Here is a 16,497-nt window from a genome sequence, read left to right on the forward strand (position 1 = left end):
GATTACTAAGGTATGTGGGGTTATGGGGATAGGGATTATGGTTGGTGCAGACTCGATGGGCCAAATGGCCTTCTTCTGCACTGTACTAGTGCCGAACACTGAGTCAATTCTATGATTGCCACTGGACTAGCAATCTGGGGATCCAGGATAATACCCTAGGGAGCTGGGTTCAAATCCAGCCACAGCGGATAGTGAAATGTGAATTCAATAAAAATCTGGAATTAAAAGTCTAATGATCACCATTGTTGTAAAAACCCATCTTGTTCATTAATGCCCCTTCATAGAAGGAAATCTGCTGTCCTTACCTGGTCTGGCCAACATGTGACTCCAGAGCCACAGAAATGTGGTTGACTCTTAAATGCCCCTCTGAAATGGACCAGTGAGCCACTTATTTCAAAGGCAGTTAGGGATAGGCAACAAATGCTGGCCTGGCCAGCAACACACACGTCGTATGAATGAACAAAGGGAAAAAAAAGCAAATTGTAGTGAACACGCAGTGAGATTGTTCACAAATGTACCTCATCCCAAAGAAGAAATCATAGAATCCCTACAGTGCAGAATGAGGCCATTTGGCCCATCGAGTCTGTATCAACTCTGACAGAATACTGTAACCATGCCCTTTCCCCCGCCCAATCCCTGTAACATTTGCCATGTCTAATTCATCTAACCTACACATCTTGGGGTAGTAAGGGGAATTTTTCTGTAGCATGGCCAATCCATCTAACCTGCATGTCTTTGCGTAAACATGGAAAATGTATTTCTGTCTCCAATTTGTACTCAGAAAATTCCCACATAGAGCACTGGTGACCAGGAAGGACCTCTCACCTCACCTAAATTTTTATGCCTGAAGACACCATTCAAGAAATGTCCCATATTTCTATATCACACTTCCTAAAATCCTACAGTTTACTCATGCACTGATTTCCTCCTTATTCACAAAGGTAGGGGCTTGTGTGGGACAGGAGACTAAAAGCCATGTCAGAGTATTTGCCATGCCAGTCTTGCCAATAATTATAAGCAAGGAGTTGGTAAGGTGGCACGCACTGCTGTTTCACAGCGCCAGGGACCCGAGTTGGATTCCCGGCTTGTGTCACTGTCTGTGTGGCGTCTGCATATTCTCTGCTTGTCTGTGTGGGTTTCCTCCGGGTCTCCGGATTCCTCCAGAGCCCAAAGATGTGCAGGTTAGGTTGATTGGCCATGCTAAATTGCCCCTTAGTGTCACGGGGTGCGTAGGTTAGTGGGATTAGCAGGGTAAATATGTGGAGTTGGGTGGATGGGGCCTGGGTGGGATTGTTGCCAGAGAAAACCTGATGGGCCAAATGGCCTCATCCTGTACTGCAGGGATTCTATGAAATATTCAACAGACTGTGACCCAAGTAGGGAATCGAACCCAGATCTCTGGCGCTGTGAGGCAGCAGTGCTAACCACTGTGCCACCCCTGATTGGCCATGATCAATGTGCAGGGTTAGGGAGGAGAGAGAAGTGGAACTGCCTTCCTGCGTATGAATATGTTTAAAAGCCTGTCGGGGTGAAAGCCACAATGTAAGATTAAGCATGGCCAAGCCAAGTCTGTTGGAATGTGCGCAAGGTAGGACCTCACATTGTTTAGAGGTAAGATCTTATTTGTCCAGTATGCCTATTTAATCATTCTAAGCTTGATGACCGTACGATCAAGCCTGCCGGGGCCAGATTCCAGCAAGCTTGTCCAGTATTCTGGTCACCGCACTATAAGAAGGATGTGGAAGCATTGGAGAGGGTGCAGAGGAGATTTACCAGGATGCTGGTTTGGAGGGTAGGTCTTATAAGGAAAGGTTGAGGGAGCTGGGGCTTTTCTCTTTAGGGTGGGGGAGGATGAGAGGTGACTTAATAGAGGTTCGTAAGATGATGAGAGGAATTGATAGAGTGGACGTGCAGAGACCATTTCCTCGGGTGGATGTAGCTGTTACTAGGGGGCATAACTGTAAGGTTTATGGTGGGAGATATAGGAGGGATGTCCGAGGTAGATTCTTTACTCAGAGAGTGCTTGGGGTATGGAATGGACTGCCGGCTGTGATAGTGGAGTTGGACACTTTAGGAACTTTCAAGCAGTTATTGGATAGGCACATGGAGCACACCAGGATGACAGAGAGTGGGTTAGCTGGATCTTGGGGGTTCAGACATAGCACAACATCGAGGGCCGAAGGGCCTGTACTATGCTGTACTGTTCTATGTTCTATTAAGATCCTCACCCTGTGACATTGACTTCCATTTGAGAAGACCGAACAAGATGTTCAGTTCTACTCACTGCCACCTCTCAAGGACCAACTAGGCTTGGGCAACAAATGCCAACCTTGCCAGTGATGACCACATCAAGCAAGAGAGTAGAAAGAAAGATAACTTCTTTCTTTCTTTACATTGTTTTCCATTGTTGTTTAAATATTGTCTTTTGATAACTAAACAGAGACTTGCCGAGTGATGGAATTTCAATACACTTCATTGCGTCTTGATGGGGATAAATGTACCCTGATGCCATTTGCTTACAGACTATTACTGAAAGCAAGTGGATCACATCAGTGTCAAGTTAATCAAAATCAAATGATTAAATAGGCGCTTAAATACAAACCTGATGGCAAAACTGCTGAATTATCCGTAGCATCATAGAATGACGCAATAGGAGGAGACCATTCAGCCCATTGTTTCTTTGATGCAGGATGGTGGCACAGATGTTAGCCCCGTTTATTCTTTATTCATTCGTGGGACATGGGTGTCGCTGGCTGGCCAGTATTTGTTGCCCGTCCCCAACCAAAAGAGAAAACGCTGGAAAATCTCAGCAGGTCTGGCAGCGCCTGTAAGGAGAGAAAAGAGCAGATGTTTTGAGTCCAGATGATCCTTTACCAAAGCCGAATCCAGATTATTTATTTATTGCCCATCGTTCATTGCCCATGGAGAACAACTAAGAGTCAACCACATTGCTGTAGGCCTGGAGTCACATGAAGGCCAGACTGGGTAAGGAAGGCAGATTTCCTTCCTGAAAGAATGATAGTGACCAAATGGATTTCATGGTCATCAGTAAATTCTTAATCCCAGATTTTATTTTATTGAATTCAAATTCCACCATCTGCCGCGGCGGGATTCAAACCCGGGTCCCTGGAACATTAGTTGAATTTCTGGATAAATACTCTAGTAATAATATCACTAGGCCATCGCCTCCCTCCCTATCTGCCTCACCGTGGCAGGGACACGGGTTCAATTCCCAGCTCGGGTCACTGTCTGTGTGGAGTTTGCACATTCTTCCTGTGTCTGCATGGGTTTCTTCCGGGTGCTCCAGTTTCCTCCCACAGTCCAAAGATATGCAAATTAGGTGCATGTATTGGTATACAGTGAAAAGTATTGTTTCTTGCACGCTACACAGACAAAGCATACTGTTCGTAGAGAAGGAGAGGGTGTAGAATGTAGCATTATAGTCATAGCTAGAGTGTAGAGAAAGATCAACTTAGTGCGAGGTAGGTCCGTTCAGAAGTTTGATGGCAGTAGGGAAGAAGCTGTTCTTGAGTCGGTTGGCACATGACCTCAGACTTTTGTATCTTTTTCCTGATGGAAGAAGATAGAAGAGAGAATGTCCAAGGTGCATGGGGTCCTTAAGTATGCTGGCTGCTTTGCTGAGGCAGTAGGAAGTGTAGACAGAGTCAATAAGTACATGCTAAATGCCTTCTGACTGATCCTAAACCTTTCAATTTCTTACAGATATATCTGGATGGACCTTTCGGCGAGGGCCACCAAGAGTGGAACCAATTTGAGGTGTCTGTGCTGGTTGGGGGAGGGATTGGCGTAACACCATTTTCCTCAATTCTCAAAGATCTCGTCTTCAAGTCATCTGTCTTCAGCAAGATAGCCTGCAAAAAGGTAACGGAGAGGAGTACATGGTCTTGTTCCACTCTTGCTGATGCAGGTTGCAGGATGGCAGTCACTCCCAACTACCACCACCCATACCACCCCGTCCCCACCCTCCACCTCCAACAAAGACCTCATTGTAACCAAAAATATAAATTCTTCGCACTCGGATGCCCAAGGAAACCTCTGACCATCACTAAATGCGGCCCCTGAATTCCTGAGGTTATAGATTGATGTATCACCAACTTTACTGGTTGCCTGGTACGGAGAGCATTAACTGTGAGGAGAGGCTGGAGAAACTTGGTTTATTCTCACTGTAACAACGGAGGTTGAGGGGAGACCTGATAGAAGTCTACAAGATTATGAGGGACAGGGACAGAGTGGATAGAAGCTTTTTTCCAAGGTGGAAGAGTCAATTACTAGGGACCATAGGTTTAAGATGCAAGGGACAAGGTTTAAAGGAGATGTACAAGGCAGAGTTTTTACACGGAGAATAGTGGGTGTTTGGAACTCGCTGCCGGGGGAGCTAGCGGAAGCCAATATGATACTGACTTTTAGTAAGTTTTATTTTATTGCCTACAAATGAAGATTCCTTCTGCTGGATCAACAGGGGAGAGGCATTAGGCAAATTTCTCCTTCAGAAAGCCAAAATGGGCTCCTCTTGTGCTGTATGATATGCTTAAAAACTCACTTATTGAGAATATTTCTAATTTTAAACCTCTATTATATTTCCCTTTTAATCTCTGCCCTGAGGAGGATAAACCATCCACCTTCCCTTGTCTCTCAAATCTCTCGGATTCTTGAAATCCATCCTCTAACATGCTGACGTGTATTAACTCTCTCTCCACCAGGTCTACTTCATCTGGGTGACGCGGACACAGCGGCAGTTCGAGTGGATGGCAGACATCATACGGGAGGTTGAAGATAATGATAAAAATGATCTGGTTTCCGTCCACACCTACATCACTCAGCTAGCTGAAAAGTTTGATCTGAGAACGACCATGCTTGTAAGTAACTGCGCCTTCCCCCCAGAGTCACAGAATCCTACGGTGCAGAAGAGGCCCTTCGGCCCATCTGCACCGACGCATGAAATGCCCTGACCCGCCCACCTAATCCCACTTCTCAGCACTTGGCCCATTGCCTTGAATGTTATGGTGTGCCAAATACTCATCCATGTATTTTTTAAAGGATGTGAGGCATCCCACCTCCACCACCCTCCCAGGCAGTGCATTCCAGACCATCATCATCCTCTGAGTAAAAAGGTTCTTCCTTAAATTCCCCTCCCATTTTGGACTGATAGTGCTGCACTTTCTAAGTACCTACAAAAAGTGTTTGCGTCCTCTAGACTCCCATGGTATCACAAAGGAGGTTAACACAAGCAAAGGGCAAAGGATTATAAACCATTGATGTGGAGATGCCGGCGTTGGACTGGGTTGGGCACAGTAAGAAATCTTACAATGCCAGGTTAAAGTTATTTGGTAGCACGAGCTTTCGGAGTGCTACTCCCTCATCAGGTGAGTGAGGAGTTGTGTTCACAGACAGGGCACACATAGACACAGACTCCGTTTACAAGATAATGGTTGGAATGCGAGTCTTAACAGGTGATCAGGTCTTTACAAGTGACAGAAAAGAAGGTTAAGCACAGGTAAAAGAGGTGTGAATTGTCTCAAGTCAGGATAGTTAGTGAGATTTTGCAAGCCCAGACAAGTCATGGGGGTTACAGATAGTGTGACATGAACCCAAGATCCCAGTTGAGGCCGTCCTCATGTGTGCAGAACTTGGCTATCAGTCTCTGCTCAGCAATTCTGCATTGTCGTGTGTCGTGAAGGCCGCCTTGGAGAACGCTTACCCGAAGATCAGAGGCTGAATGCCCGTGACTGCTGAAATGTTCCGCAACAGGAAGGGAACACTCCTGTCTAGTGATTGTTGAGCGATGTCCATTCATCCATTGTTGTAGAGTCTGCATGGTCTCCCCAATGCACCATACATCAATGTACCATAAACCAGACACTGGGGCTGGAGTGTTTCAGCTGTGAAGAGAGGTTGGTAAAGCTGAGGGCAGAGAAGGCTACGGGGGAATCTCATCAAGGTGAACGAAATTGAAGGACATTGATAAGGTAGAAATTTTCCCCTTAATAGAGGGGTCAATAATGAGGGGGCATACCTTTAAGGTAAGGGGCATGAGATTTGGAGGGGATTTGAGGAAACATATTTTCACCCAGTGGGTGGTGGGAGTTTGGAATTTACTGCCTGAAGGGGTAGTGGAGTTGGGAACACATACAACATTGAAGAAGCATTTAGAGGAGAACTTGAAATGCCATGGCATACAAGGCTATAGGACCAGGTGCTGGAAAATGGGATTAGAATAGATAGGTGCTTGAAGGCCAGCACAGACATGATAGGCCGTGTAGGCGCTGCCTGGGAGGGTGGTGGAGGCAGGATACCTCATATCCTTTAAAAAGTATCTGGATGAGCACTTGGCGCATCATAATATTCAAGGCCACGGGGCAAGTGCTGGCAAGTGGGATTAGGTGGGCAGATCAGGGCATTTCATGCATCAGTGCAGACTCGATTAGGCCCAAGGGCCTCTTCTGCACTGTAGGGTTCTGTGAAATTCTACAGGGCGATCTTACCAGCCACACTCCTGCTGCAGGGAGGTCAGAGAATTCTGTGGCCAACCAAATCTCCGTTCACTGCAGCGGGATGGGAAAATCTCATCAGTGTGAATGGTGGTAAATTCATTTAAGAATTAAGTTAAAATATAATCAGAAAATTAGCATAACTTTTACCAATTACAAAAAAACCCCATGATATTGTATAAACTTTAACAGCTAAATATACTGTTCCAAATCAAACAACCCCCACAAACATACTTCCCATTCTAGACTTGGCACAGAAAGGAAGTATGCTCACACGATGCCGGATCTTGCAGCTTTGCAACTCCTGCTGTGAATTAGATCTTTGGATATTAAATTAAAATGCTGAGTCTTCTCAGCCCTTGGAACTTTTAGTTGCTCTGGTGAGAGAGAGAGACAGACAGACAGACAGAATCACACTGCCTTCTTCAGTAGCTTCTACCGGTAACCCATAGACAGCAGAATTTTCACACCAGGGGCACGATTTTATGGCCTCGCTCATCCTGAAATTGTAAAATCTCACTCGAGGTCAACAGACCTTGCCGTACTCCACCGCTTGCCTGTGGTGATTTCTGTGCTGGTAAAATTCTGTCCCAAAGAGAGAGAGGGAGAGACAAGAAACAATGCATTTGGTCTGCAGTTCAAACAGCTGGTGACAAAATGAAATTAAAACCTTGGATTTTTCCCATGGTGGTGGTGGGGAGGGGTCTGGCCAAAGACATCACCTGACCTGTCAATCATGCTCTACCCAACAATTCCAAAAGGGTCACAAAACCCCAGGACACTGCATTATCCCACTTTAAAATAAACAAGATGTTCATTATATTGCCTCAGCAAGGATTGGAGGACACCAGGCACAGACAACATGGTGCTGACACCTTCCAGGGCTTGCTCGAGATGTCCTGTAGAGAAACATGATTAGAATACTATCCGCTCAGAAAGGATAGTAGGACTAGGGGGCACAGCCTCAAGATAAAGTGGGGGCGGTTTAGAACGGAGTTGAGGAGGAACTTCTTCACTCAAAAGGTGGTGAATCTCTGGAATTCTCTGCCTGTTGAAGTGGTGGAGGCTGCCTCGCTAAATATTTTTAAGACGCAGGTTGATGGGTTTTTGATAAGAGAGGGGATTAAGGGTTATGGGGAGAGGGCAGGAATGTGGAACTGAGCCACGACAGATCAGCCATGATCTTACTGAATGGTGGGGCAGGCTCAAAGGGCTAGATGGCCTACTCCTGCTCCTATTTCTTATGTTCTTAGAATACCTTTCTTAAAGGCACAGTAGCATCACAATAAAGTAACGGATTGCTCAACTAAACGGGACACTTGCCAGTTTTACTGATTATTGGATATTAATGTTCATGTATTTTTGTCTCCTTCAGTATATCTGTGAACGACACTTTCAGAAAGTGTCGAATCGGAGCTTATTCACAGGTCTTCGCTCCATCACTCATTTTGGAAGACCCCAGTTTGTTCCATTCTTCAACTCCCTGCAGGAGGTTCACCCAGAGGTGAGTTCAGCATCTGTATTTGCATAACCACAGTTGACCAAGGAAATGGGGACACAACAAGAGATCAAGGCCTTGATTGGGTGTGTTTGTGTGTCTGTGTTCATTCTCTCTCATAACACATAGAGACTCAAAGATGTGCCTCGACTAATCGGAGTTGTCCTGCTCGGCTTAAATTTGAAACAAAAGCTTGGCAGTTAATTGTTCCCTGCAGCATTCTCCGTGGCCATAAGATATAGGAGCAGAATTAGGCCATTCAACCCATCACATTTGCTGCACCATTCAAGCGGGACTGATAAGTTTCTCAACCAATTTGTCCTGTTTTTTCCCCATGACTTTTAAAAGCTTAGCAGTTAACTGTTCTTAAATGCATTTTCCATGGCCATAAGATATAACAGCAGAATTAGGCCATTCAGCCCATTTTAGTCTGCTACACCATTCAATCATGACTGATAAGTTTCTCAACCCCATTCTCCTGCCTTTTCCCCGTAACCTTTGACCCCCTTACCAATCAAGAATCTATCTATGTCCGAGGCAATGCCTCTACCAATCATAATCCACTTACCCACGAACCAGTGGTCTCTTCTCATGCAGTGTAAATTGTTGTTCCCTTTCCTGTTGGATTACCTTGAGTAGCTGTCCTGATGAATGCAAGACAAAAATTGTTGAGAGACTGTTCCCCTGTGCAGCAATATTCAAGTTTTGAACTCTTTAATTTCAGTCGTACTTTCGTACTTGCAAAGAATAAATGGGTGGTGAGGTGGATAGAATAGAATCACAGAAAAGTACAGCATAAGGAGGCAATTTCCTAGTAATATTATTGCTCGACTATTAATCTAGAAACTCAGCTGATGTTCTGGGGACCCAGGTTTGAATCCCACCACAGCAGATGGTGAAATTTGAATTCAGTAGAAATCTAATGATGACCATGAAACCATTGTCAATTATTGTAAAACCCATCTGGTTCACTAATGTCATTTAGAGAAGGAAATTGGCCGCCTTTACCCAGTCTGGCCTACATGTGTCTCCAGAACCACATAGCAAAGTGGTTGAAGATGGCCTCATGGTATTATCGCTAGACTATTAATCCAGAAACTCAGCTAATGTTCTGGGGACCCAGGTTCAAATCCCGCCATGCCAGATGGTGGAATTTGAATTCAATAAAAAAAATCTGGAATTAAGAATCTACCAATGACCATGAAAGCATTGTTGATTGTCATAAAATCCCATCTGGTTCACTAATGTCCTTTAAGGAAGGAAATCTGCCGTCCTTACCTGGTCTATGTGTGGCTGGTTCTCAACTGCTCTCCCTCTGAACAAGGGCAACTAGGGATGGGCAATAAATGCTGGCCAACCAATGATGTCCATGTCCCAAGTAGGAATCAAAAAATGCCATTCAGCCCATCAAATCTGTTCTGGTTCTTGCAAAGAGAATCCAGATATACCCACCCTTCTGATCTTTTCCATAAGATATAGGAGCAGAATTAGGCCATTCAACCCATCTTCTTGAAATGTATTTCTCCTGCATTTATTTATCCACTCCTTTTCCTTATTGAAAGCCACAATTAAATCTGTATCTACCACCTTATCAGACAGTGCACTTCTGATGGTAACCACACCTTTGGTAAAAATGTTTTGACTCATGCCAACCTGCCACTTTGGCCAACCATTTTATATACTTGGCCATTGACTATTCAAGTTCCAAGAAGAAACGTGGAAATGGTTTATCCTCACATAATCTAAGTGAACACTTCATGCATTACAGCTACACCTCATAAAGGAAAGACATATCATTACTGTCAACTAAATTGGCCGAGTCACTTTTGAACCCAAGTGTCAGACCTGAACAGTCACAATAGAGATTAGCTCTTCAACCTCAGTAATAATCTTTCACTCAAAAGCACTAGAAAACTCTTTGCTGTGTAGGTCTTGAGAAGTCTCAGCTTCCGGCAGAAGGTTCAAAATCATTTCAAAAAACACTGACACCAATTAACCACAACCTTCTGGTGTGGACCCGTGCCCATTAACAACTGGGACAAGACTATCCAAGTGGCTTTTTGTTTATTCGTTCATGGGCCATGGGTGTCGCTGGCTGGCCAGCATTTATTGTCCGTCCCCAGTTACCCTTGGAGGACAGTCGAGAGTCAATCACATTGCTGTGGCTCTGGAGTCACGTGTAGGCCAGACCAGGTAAGGAGTCAAAGAAGTTTACAGCACGGAAACAGGCCCTCCAGCCCAACTAGTCCATGATACCCAGTTTTTACCACTAAGCTAGTGCCAATTGCCTGCATTTGGCCCATATCCCTCTACACCCATCTTTCTGATCTAACTGTCTAAATGTGTTTTAAAAGACAAAATTGTATCCGCCTCTACTACTGCTTCAGGCAGCTCGTTCCAGACACTCACCAGCCTCTATATGAAAATATTGCCCCTCTGGACCCTTTTATATCTCTCCCTTCTCACCTTAAACCAATGATTTTAGACTCCCCTACCGTTGGGAAATGATGTTGACTCTCTATCTAGGCTATGCCCCAATCTACCTTAGCTATGACCTATGTAAGATCAATCCTAAGCCTTCTATGCTCTGGGGAAAAAAGGTCCCAGTCTATCCAGCCTCTATTTATAACTCAAGTGGCAGATTTCCTTCCTTAAGGATATTAGTGAATCAGATGGGTTTTCCTGACAATCGACAATGGTTTCATGGTCATCAGTAGATTCTTAATTCCAGATTTTTTTATTGAATTCAAATTCCACCATTGACCATGGCGGGATTCAAACACAGTTCCCCAGAACATTAGCTGAGTTTCTGGATTCATAGTCTAACCATAATACCATTAGGCCATCGGCTCCCCATTGTTAGGACATTGAGGAGAATTCTGCTGTACTTCCTTGAATGACACTACATCCGTCTACATTGGCTTAAGGCTTCATCCAAAAGGTGGCATCATCGACAGTGCAGCACTCCCTCAATACCACACTGGAGCTGGATTTTATGCTCAGGTCTCTGGGAGTGGGACTTGAACTCACAACCTTCTGATTCAGAGGCAACAATGCTATCAATTAATGTGATGTGGCATCAGCAATCACAGTCTCCTGTGGTTGTTAAGTCAAGTGGAAATCTTCGCCATCTTTTCCCAAAATTGCACAAAAAAGTCTTCCCCTCTGGTTTTTCTGCAGTGCAGAAGGAGGCCATTCAGCCCACTGACAATAATCCCACCCAGGCCCTATTCCCATGTATTCACCCTACAAAATTTCCCTGAAGCTAAGGGGCAATATGCTATGGCCAATCAACCTAAACCGCACATCTTTTGGACAGTGAGAGGAAACTGGAGCACCCGGAGGAAACCCACTCAGGGAGAACTTCCGCACAGACAGTGACCCAAGCCAGGAATCGAACCCGGGTCACTGGAATTGTGAGGCAGCAGTGCTAACTACTGTGCCACTTGTTGATTGTACCTGGAGATTGCAAGGTTGGTTTGTGGGGAGGACGGGTTGGGGTGCTGCCAGGGCAGGATGGGTAACAGTGAATCTTTCGGTGCATGTGGGCCGAAGCCTAATTTGTTTGCACTTTCTCAACAGGTGGGGAAAATTGGAGTTTTCAGCTGCGGACCACCAGGGCTGACTAAAAATGTTGAAAAAGCTTGCCAACAAATTAACAAACGAGACCAGGCGCACTTCGTGCACCATTACAAGAACTTCTGAGCCACCAGCTCTCTGAGCAGAGGAAGACTAAAAGAAGGAAGACAATGATTCATCTTTGCCAAATCTATTTACAGGACATATTCAAGCTATCTGGGTAGAATCACAGAATCCCTACAGTGCAGGAAGGCCATTCAACCCATCGAGCCTGCACCAACAACAATCCCACCCAGGCCCTTTTCCCCTATCCCCATGTTTTTACGCCTCCTAACACTAATGGACAACTTTAGCATGGCCAATCCACCTATCCCGGGCAGCGAGAGGAAGCCCACACAGACACATGGGAGAACGTGCAAACCCTGCACAGTCACCCGAGGCTGGAATCGAACCCAGCTTCCTGGCATTGTGCTGAGGCAGCCATGCTAACCGCTGTGCCGCACATAAAGGGTTCGCTCGGGATCACTGGAAATGGGAAATCAACATGCACTGTGATGATTCCAAATAAAATAGGAGTGGCTGAGGGAAACTGACCTTGGAATAAGCCCCTTGTGTTCATTTCTTCTGCCACCTCTTCTCACTGGAGTTATACCTGGATGGCCTTCCATTCCTTAACAGGAAGAGAGAGAGGGCCTCTCACATAGCAACAGAGAAATTCCGTACCTTTCCTGTGCTTGTTACAGCCATTTCTTGCCTTTCAGAGAGCATTTTGCTTTAACGGAATGGTCCAATGTCCATCACTCCCCTTTAGTGGGATGGTCCATTGTCCATCACTCCCCTTTAAAGGAATGGTCCAATATCCATCACTCCCCTTTAAAGGAATGGCCCAATGTCCAGCACTCCCCTTTAAAGGAATGGTCCAATGTCCAGCACTCCCCTTTAGTGGGATGGTCCAATGTCCAGCACTCCCCTTTAAAGGAATGGTCCAATATCCATCACTCCCCTTTAAAGGAATGGTCCAATGTCCAGCACTCCCCTTTAATGGAATGGTCCAATGTTCAGCCAACTCCCACCCTCCAGCCCAAAAAAAAAGTGCAACCAATGACTAATGCGGTTAATGCTGGGCTCATGCTTAAGTTATCTACAGAATAAAGCCATAAGGATGATGCAACCCAGTAGATCTGTCACACATGCTAACCACCGCCCCCCCCCCCCCGCCCCCCCTCCTGTGCACCCAATCCCACATGCTATCAAATTCCGAGTCTATTTTCTTCTGCCAGGTGGGGGGAGACATATCCGCCATTTTGATTGCAGCAGTGGTCGAGCTTGTCGAATGTTATCCTGCCGGAGGGAAAATCTTTTGGAATAAACCTGCCCATTGTCACCGAGACTCGATCAGCACCAATTGTGACCGTGAATGAGAGCCCTTTGACTTGTTAATCGTTCTGAATAGATGTGGATATTTAATAATAGTGTCATTGATAATCTGGCATTGATTGGGTGGACTATTTTGATGTGTGTGACTGAGCAAATGTAAATGATATAAAATAATTGAACAGTTTTAGTGCTATTATGCAATCGTCCTTTTCCCGCCTACTCTTGAATGGCAGAAAAATTAAGCTAAGTACTGAAGTTAGATTCTTGGAATTCACATTGATGTTATTTAAAGATTACAGTCTGAGAGCTACTCTGTTAAAAGCTTTTTTTGGTCTGATATTTCAGTGCGATCATTAAACAATTCAAACTTAAAACATTCATGTGCGTTAATGAAATGTGCAACACATTTAGTTATGCATTTCTTCAGTGATATTGCTTTTATCTTGCTTGCGGGATCACTCAACTTTGTGTGCAAACATACAACTAGCAGCGAGAATAGGCCATTCAACCCCACTCAGATTTGATCCGATTGCGATCTCAAGTCTACCTTCTCTGTATGGAGTCTGCACATTCTCCCCGTGTCTGTGTGGGTTTCAATGGGTGCTCCAGTTTCCTCCCACACTCCAAAGATCTTACAGTGCAAAAGAGATCCTTTGGCCCCTTGAGTCTGCACCGTCGCACGAAATGCCCTGACCTGCCCATCTAATCCCACTTGCCAGTACTTGGCTCATAGCCCTGATGTTATATCAGACCAAGTGCTCATAAGAACATAAGAAATCAGGAGCAGGCCATCTCGCCCCTCGAGCCTGCCCCGCCATTCAATAAGATCATGGCTGATCTGATAGTGGTTCAGTTCCACTTACCTGACTGCTGCCCATAACCCTTAATTCCCTTATTGGTCAGAAATCTATTTACCTGTGACTTAAACACATTTAACGAGGTAGCCTCCACTGCTTCAATGGGCAGAGAATTCCGAAGATTCACTACCCTCTGGGAGAAGAAGTTCCTCCTCAACTCTATTCTAAATTGACTCCCCCTTATTTTGAGGCTGTGTCCTCTAGTTCTTGTTTCCTTTCTAAGTGGAAAGAATCTCTCTGCTCCTACCTTGTCTAGCCCCTTCATTATCTTATACGTCTCTATAAGATCTCAGCCTTCTAAACTCCAACGAGTACAGGGCCAATCTACTCAATCTCTCCTCATAAGCTATCTCTGGAATCAACCTGGTGAACCTTCTCTGCACTCCCTCCAAGGCCAATACATCCTTTCGCAAATAAGGGGACCAAAACTGCACACAGTACTCCAGTTGCGGCCTCACCAGTACCTTGTACAATTGCAGCAAGACCTCCCTGCTTATATACTCCATCCCCCTCGTTATAAAGGCCAACATTCCATTTGCCTTCTTGATCACCTGCTGCACTTGCAGACTGAGTTTTTGCGATTCATGCACAAGGATCCCCAGGTCCCTCTGCATGGTAGCATGTTGTAATTTTTCACCATTTAAATGATAGTCCATTTTACTATTATTCCTTCCAAAGTGGATTACCTCACACTTGCTCTTGGAGGTTCCGGGAGTGGCCTAGTACTTCGTGTCGGTGTGTGTGCTTGATCCTGGACCGGTAGACGGGCGCCGCAACAGCTCGGTGACTAGCACTGCTAGCTGTGCAGATACATGGATTTGGGCCTGTGTCTGTGGGAGTTTGCGCATTCTCCCTGTGGTTGCGTGGGTTTCCTCCGGGTGCTCCGGTTTCCTCCCACACCCCAAAGATGTGCTCTTAGGCTGATTGGTTTTACCAAATTGACACTATTCTCCCCTGAATCTAAGTCAGGGGTTCTATTCGTAGACACGCAGGGCAGAATAGGTGTAGGGTGATGCGGCGGCGCGGGCTTGTTGGGCCGAAGGGCCTGTTTCCCGTGCTGGGTTGTTCTTTGTTCTTTGTTATGCTCCATCTGCCAGATCCTCGCCCACTCACAGCCTATCCAAATCTCTCTGCAGACTTTCCACGTCCTCCACGCAATTTGCTTTCCCACTCATCTTTGTGTCATCTGCAAACTTTGTCACCCTACACTTGGTCCCCTCCTCCAGATAGTCTAGGTATATGGTAAACAGTTGAGACCCCAGCACCGATCCCTGCGGCACGCCACTAGTCACCGATTGCCAACCGGAAAAGCACCCATTCATTCCAACTCTTTGCTTCCTGTTAGATAACCAATCATCACTCCACGCTAACACTTTACCCCCAACTCCATGTACCTTAATCTTGTGCAGCTACCTTTTGTGAGGCACCTTACTGAATGCCTTCTGGAAATCTAAAAACATCGACCGGTTTCCCTCTGTCAACTGCACTCATTACATCTTCATAAAAATCCAGTAAATTCATCAAACATGACTTTCCCTTCATGAATCCATGCTGCGTCTGCTTGATTGAACCATTATTTTCCAGGTGTCCTGCTATTTCTTCTTTAATGATGGATTCCAGCATTTTCCCAACTACGGATGTTAAGCTAACCAGTCTGTAGTTACCTGCCTTTTGTCTACCTCCTTTTTTAAACAGTGGCATAACAGTAGCTGTTTTCCAATCAGTTGGCACCTCTCCAGCGTATTTTGATAAATTACAACTAACACATCTGCTATTACTTCTGCCATTTCTTTTAGTACCCTGGGATGCATTCCATTCAGGCCCGGGGACTTGTCTACCTTTAGTCCCATTAGCCTACCAAGCACTACCTCTTTAGTAATAGTAATCGTTTTAAGGTCCTCACCCCTTACAGTCCCACGACCGTCAATTATCGGTAAGCTATTTGTGTCCTCTACCGTGAAGACTGACACAAAAAACTTGTTTAAGGCCTCGGCCATTTCCTTGTTTCCCATTATTAAATCCCCTTTCTCGTCTTCTAAGGGTCCAACATTTACTTTAGCCACTCTTTTCCTTTTTATATATTTGCAAAAACTTTTACTATCAGTTTTTATATTTTGTGCAAGTTTAGTTTTACAATCTATCTTTCCTTTCTTTATTGCTTTCTTAGTAGTTCTTTGTTTTTTTTTAAAGCTTTCCCAATCTTATAGTTCCCCACTAGTTTTGGCCACTCTGTACACATTGGTTTTTAATTTGATACTCTCCTTTATTTCCTTAGTCATCCACGGCTGGTTATCCCTTTTCTTACATTCCTTCTTATGCACCGGAATATATTTTTGCTGAGTACTGAGAAAAATCTCCTTAAAAATCCTCCACTGTTCCTCAACTGTCCTACCAACTAGTCTGCGCTCCCAGTCTACATTAGCCAATTCTGCCCTCATCCTATCGTACTCCCCTTTGTTCAAGCAGAGGACACTGGTTTGGGACCCTACTTTCTCACCCTCCATCTGTATTAGAAATTCAACCATATTGTGATCACTCATTCCAAGAGGATTCCTCACAAGAAGATCTTTAATTTTACCTGTCTCATTACATAGGACCAGATCCAAGATTGCTCGCTCCCACATAGGTTCTGTAACATACTGTTCGAGGAAACTATCCCAACAGCATTCTAAGAACT

The 16,497-nt window shown here is 45.0% G+C and overlaps 1 protein-coding gene across 1 annotated transcript in view; it reads left to right on the forward strand.

Moving 5' to 3' along the window:
* duox (dual oxidase) overlaps nt 1–12,341 on the forward strand; it is a gene marked incomplete at its 5' end in the record, with an annotated part of 82,427 nt that extends 70,086 nt beyond the window's left edge. The window contains 4 exons of the mRNA XM_080215995.1: nt 3,724–3,882; nt 4,722–4,877; nt 7,885–8,013; nt 11,590–12,341. Coding sequence (XP_080072121.1) covers nt 3,724–3,882; nt 4,722–4,877; nt 7,885–8,013; nt 11,590–11,712 — 567 coding nt within the window. The remainder of the gene's footprint in view (nt 1–3,723; nt 3,883–4,721; nt 4,878–7,884; nt 8,014–11,589) is intronic.
* Between the last annotated feature and the right edge of the window lie 4,156 nt (nt 12,342–16,497).

This window comes from Carcharhinus amblyrhynchos, chromosome 32 (assembly GCF_965287045.1).
Source record: "Carcharhinus amblyrhynchos chromosome 32, sCarAmb.v2.hapA, whole genome shotgun sequence".
In the NCBI taxonomy this organism is placed as follows: domain Eukaryota; kingdom Metazoa; phylum Chordata; class Chondrichthyes; order Carcharhiniformes; family Carcharhinidae; genus Carcharhinus; species Carcharhinus amblyrhynchos.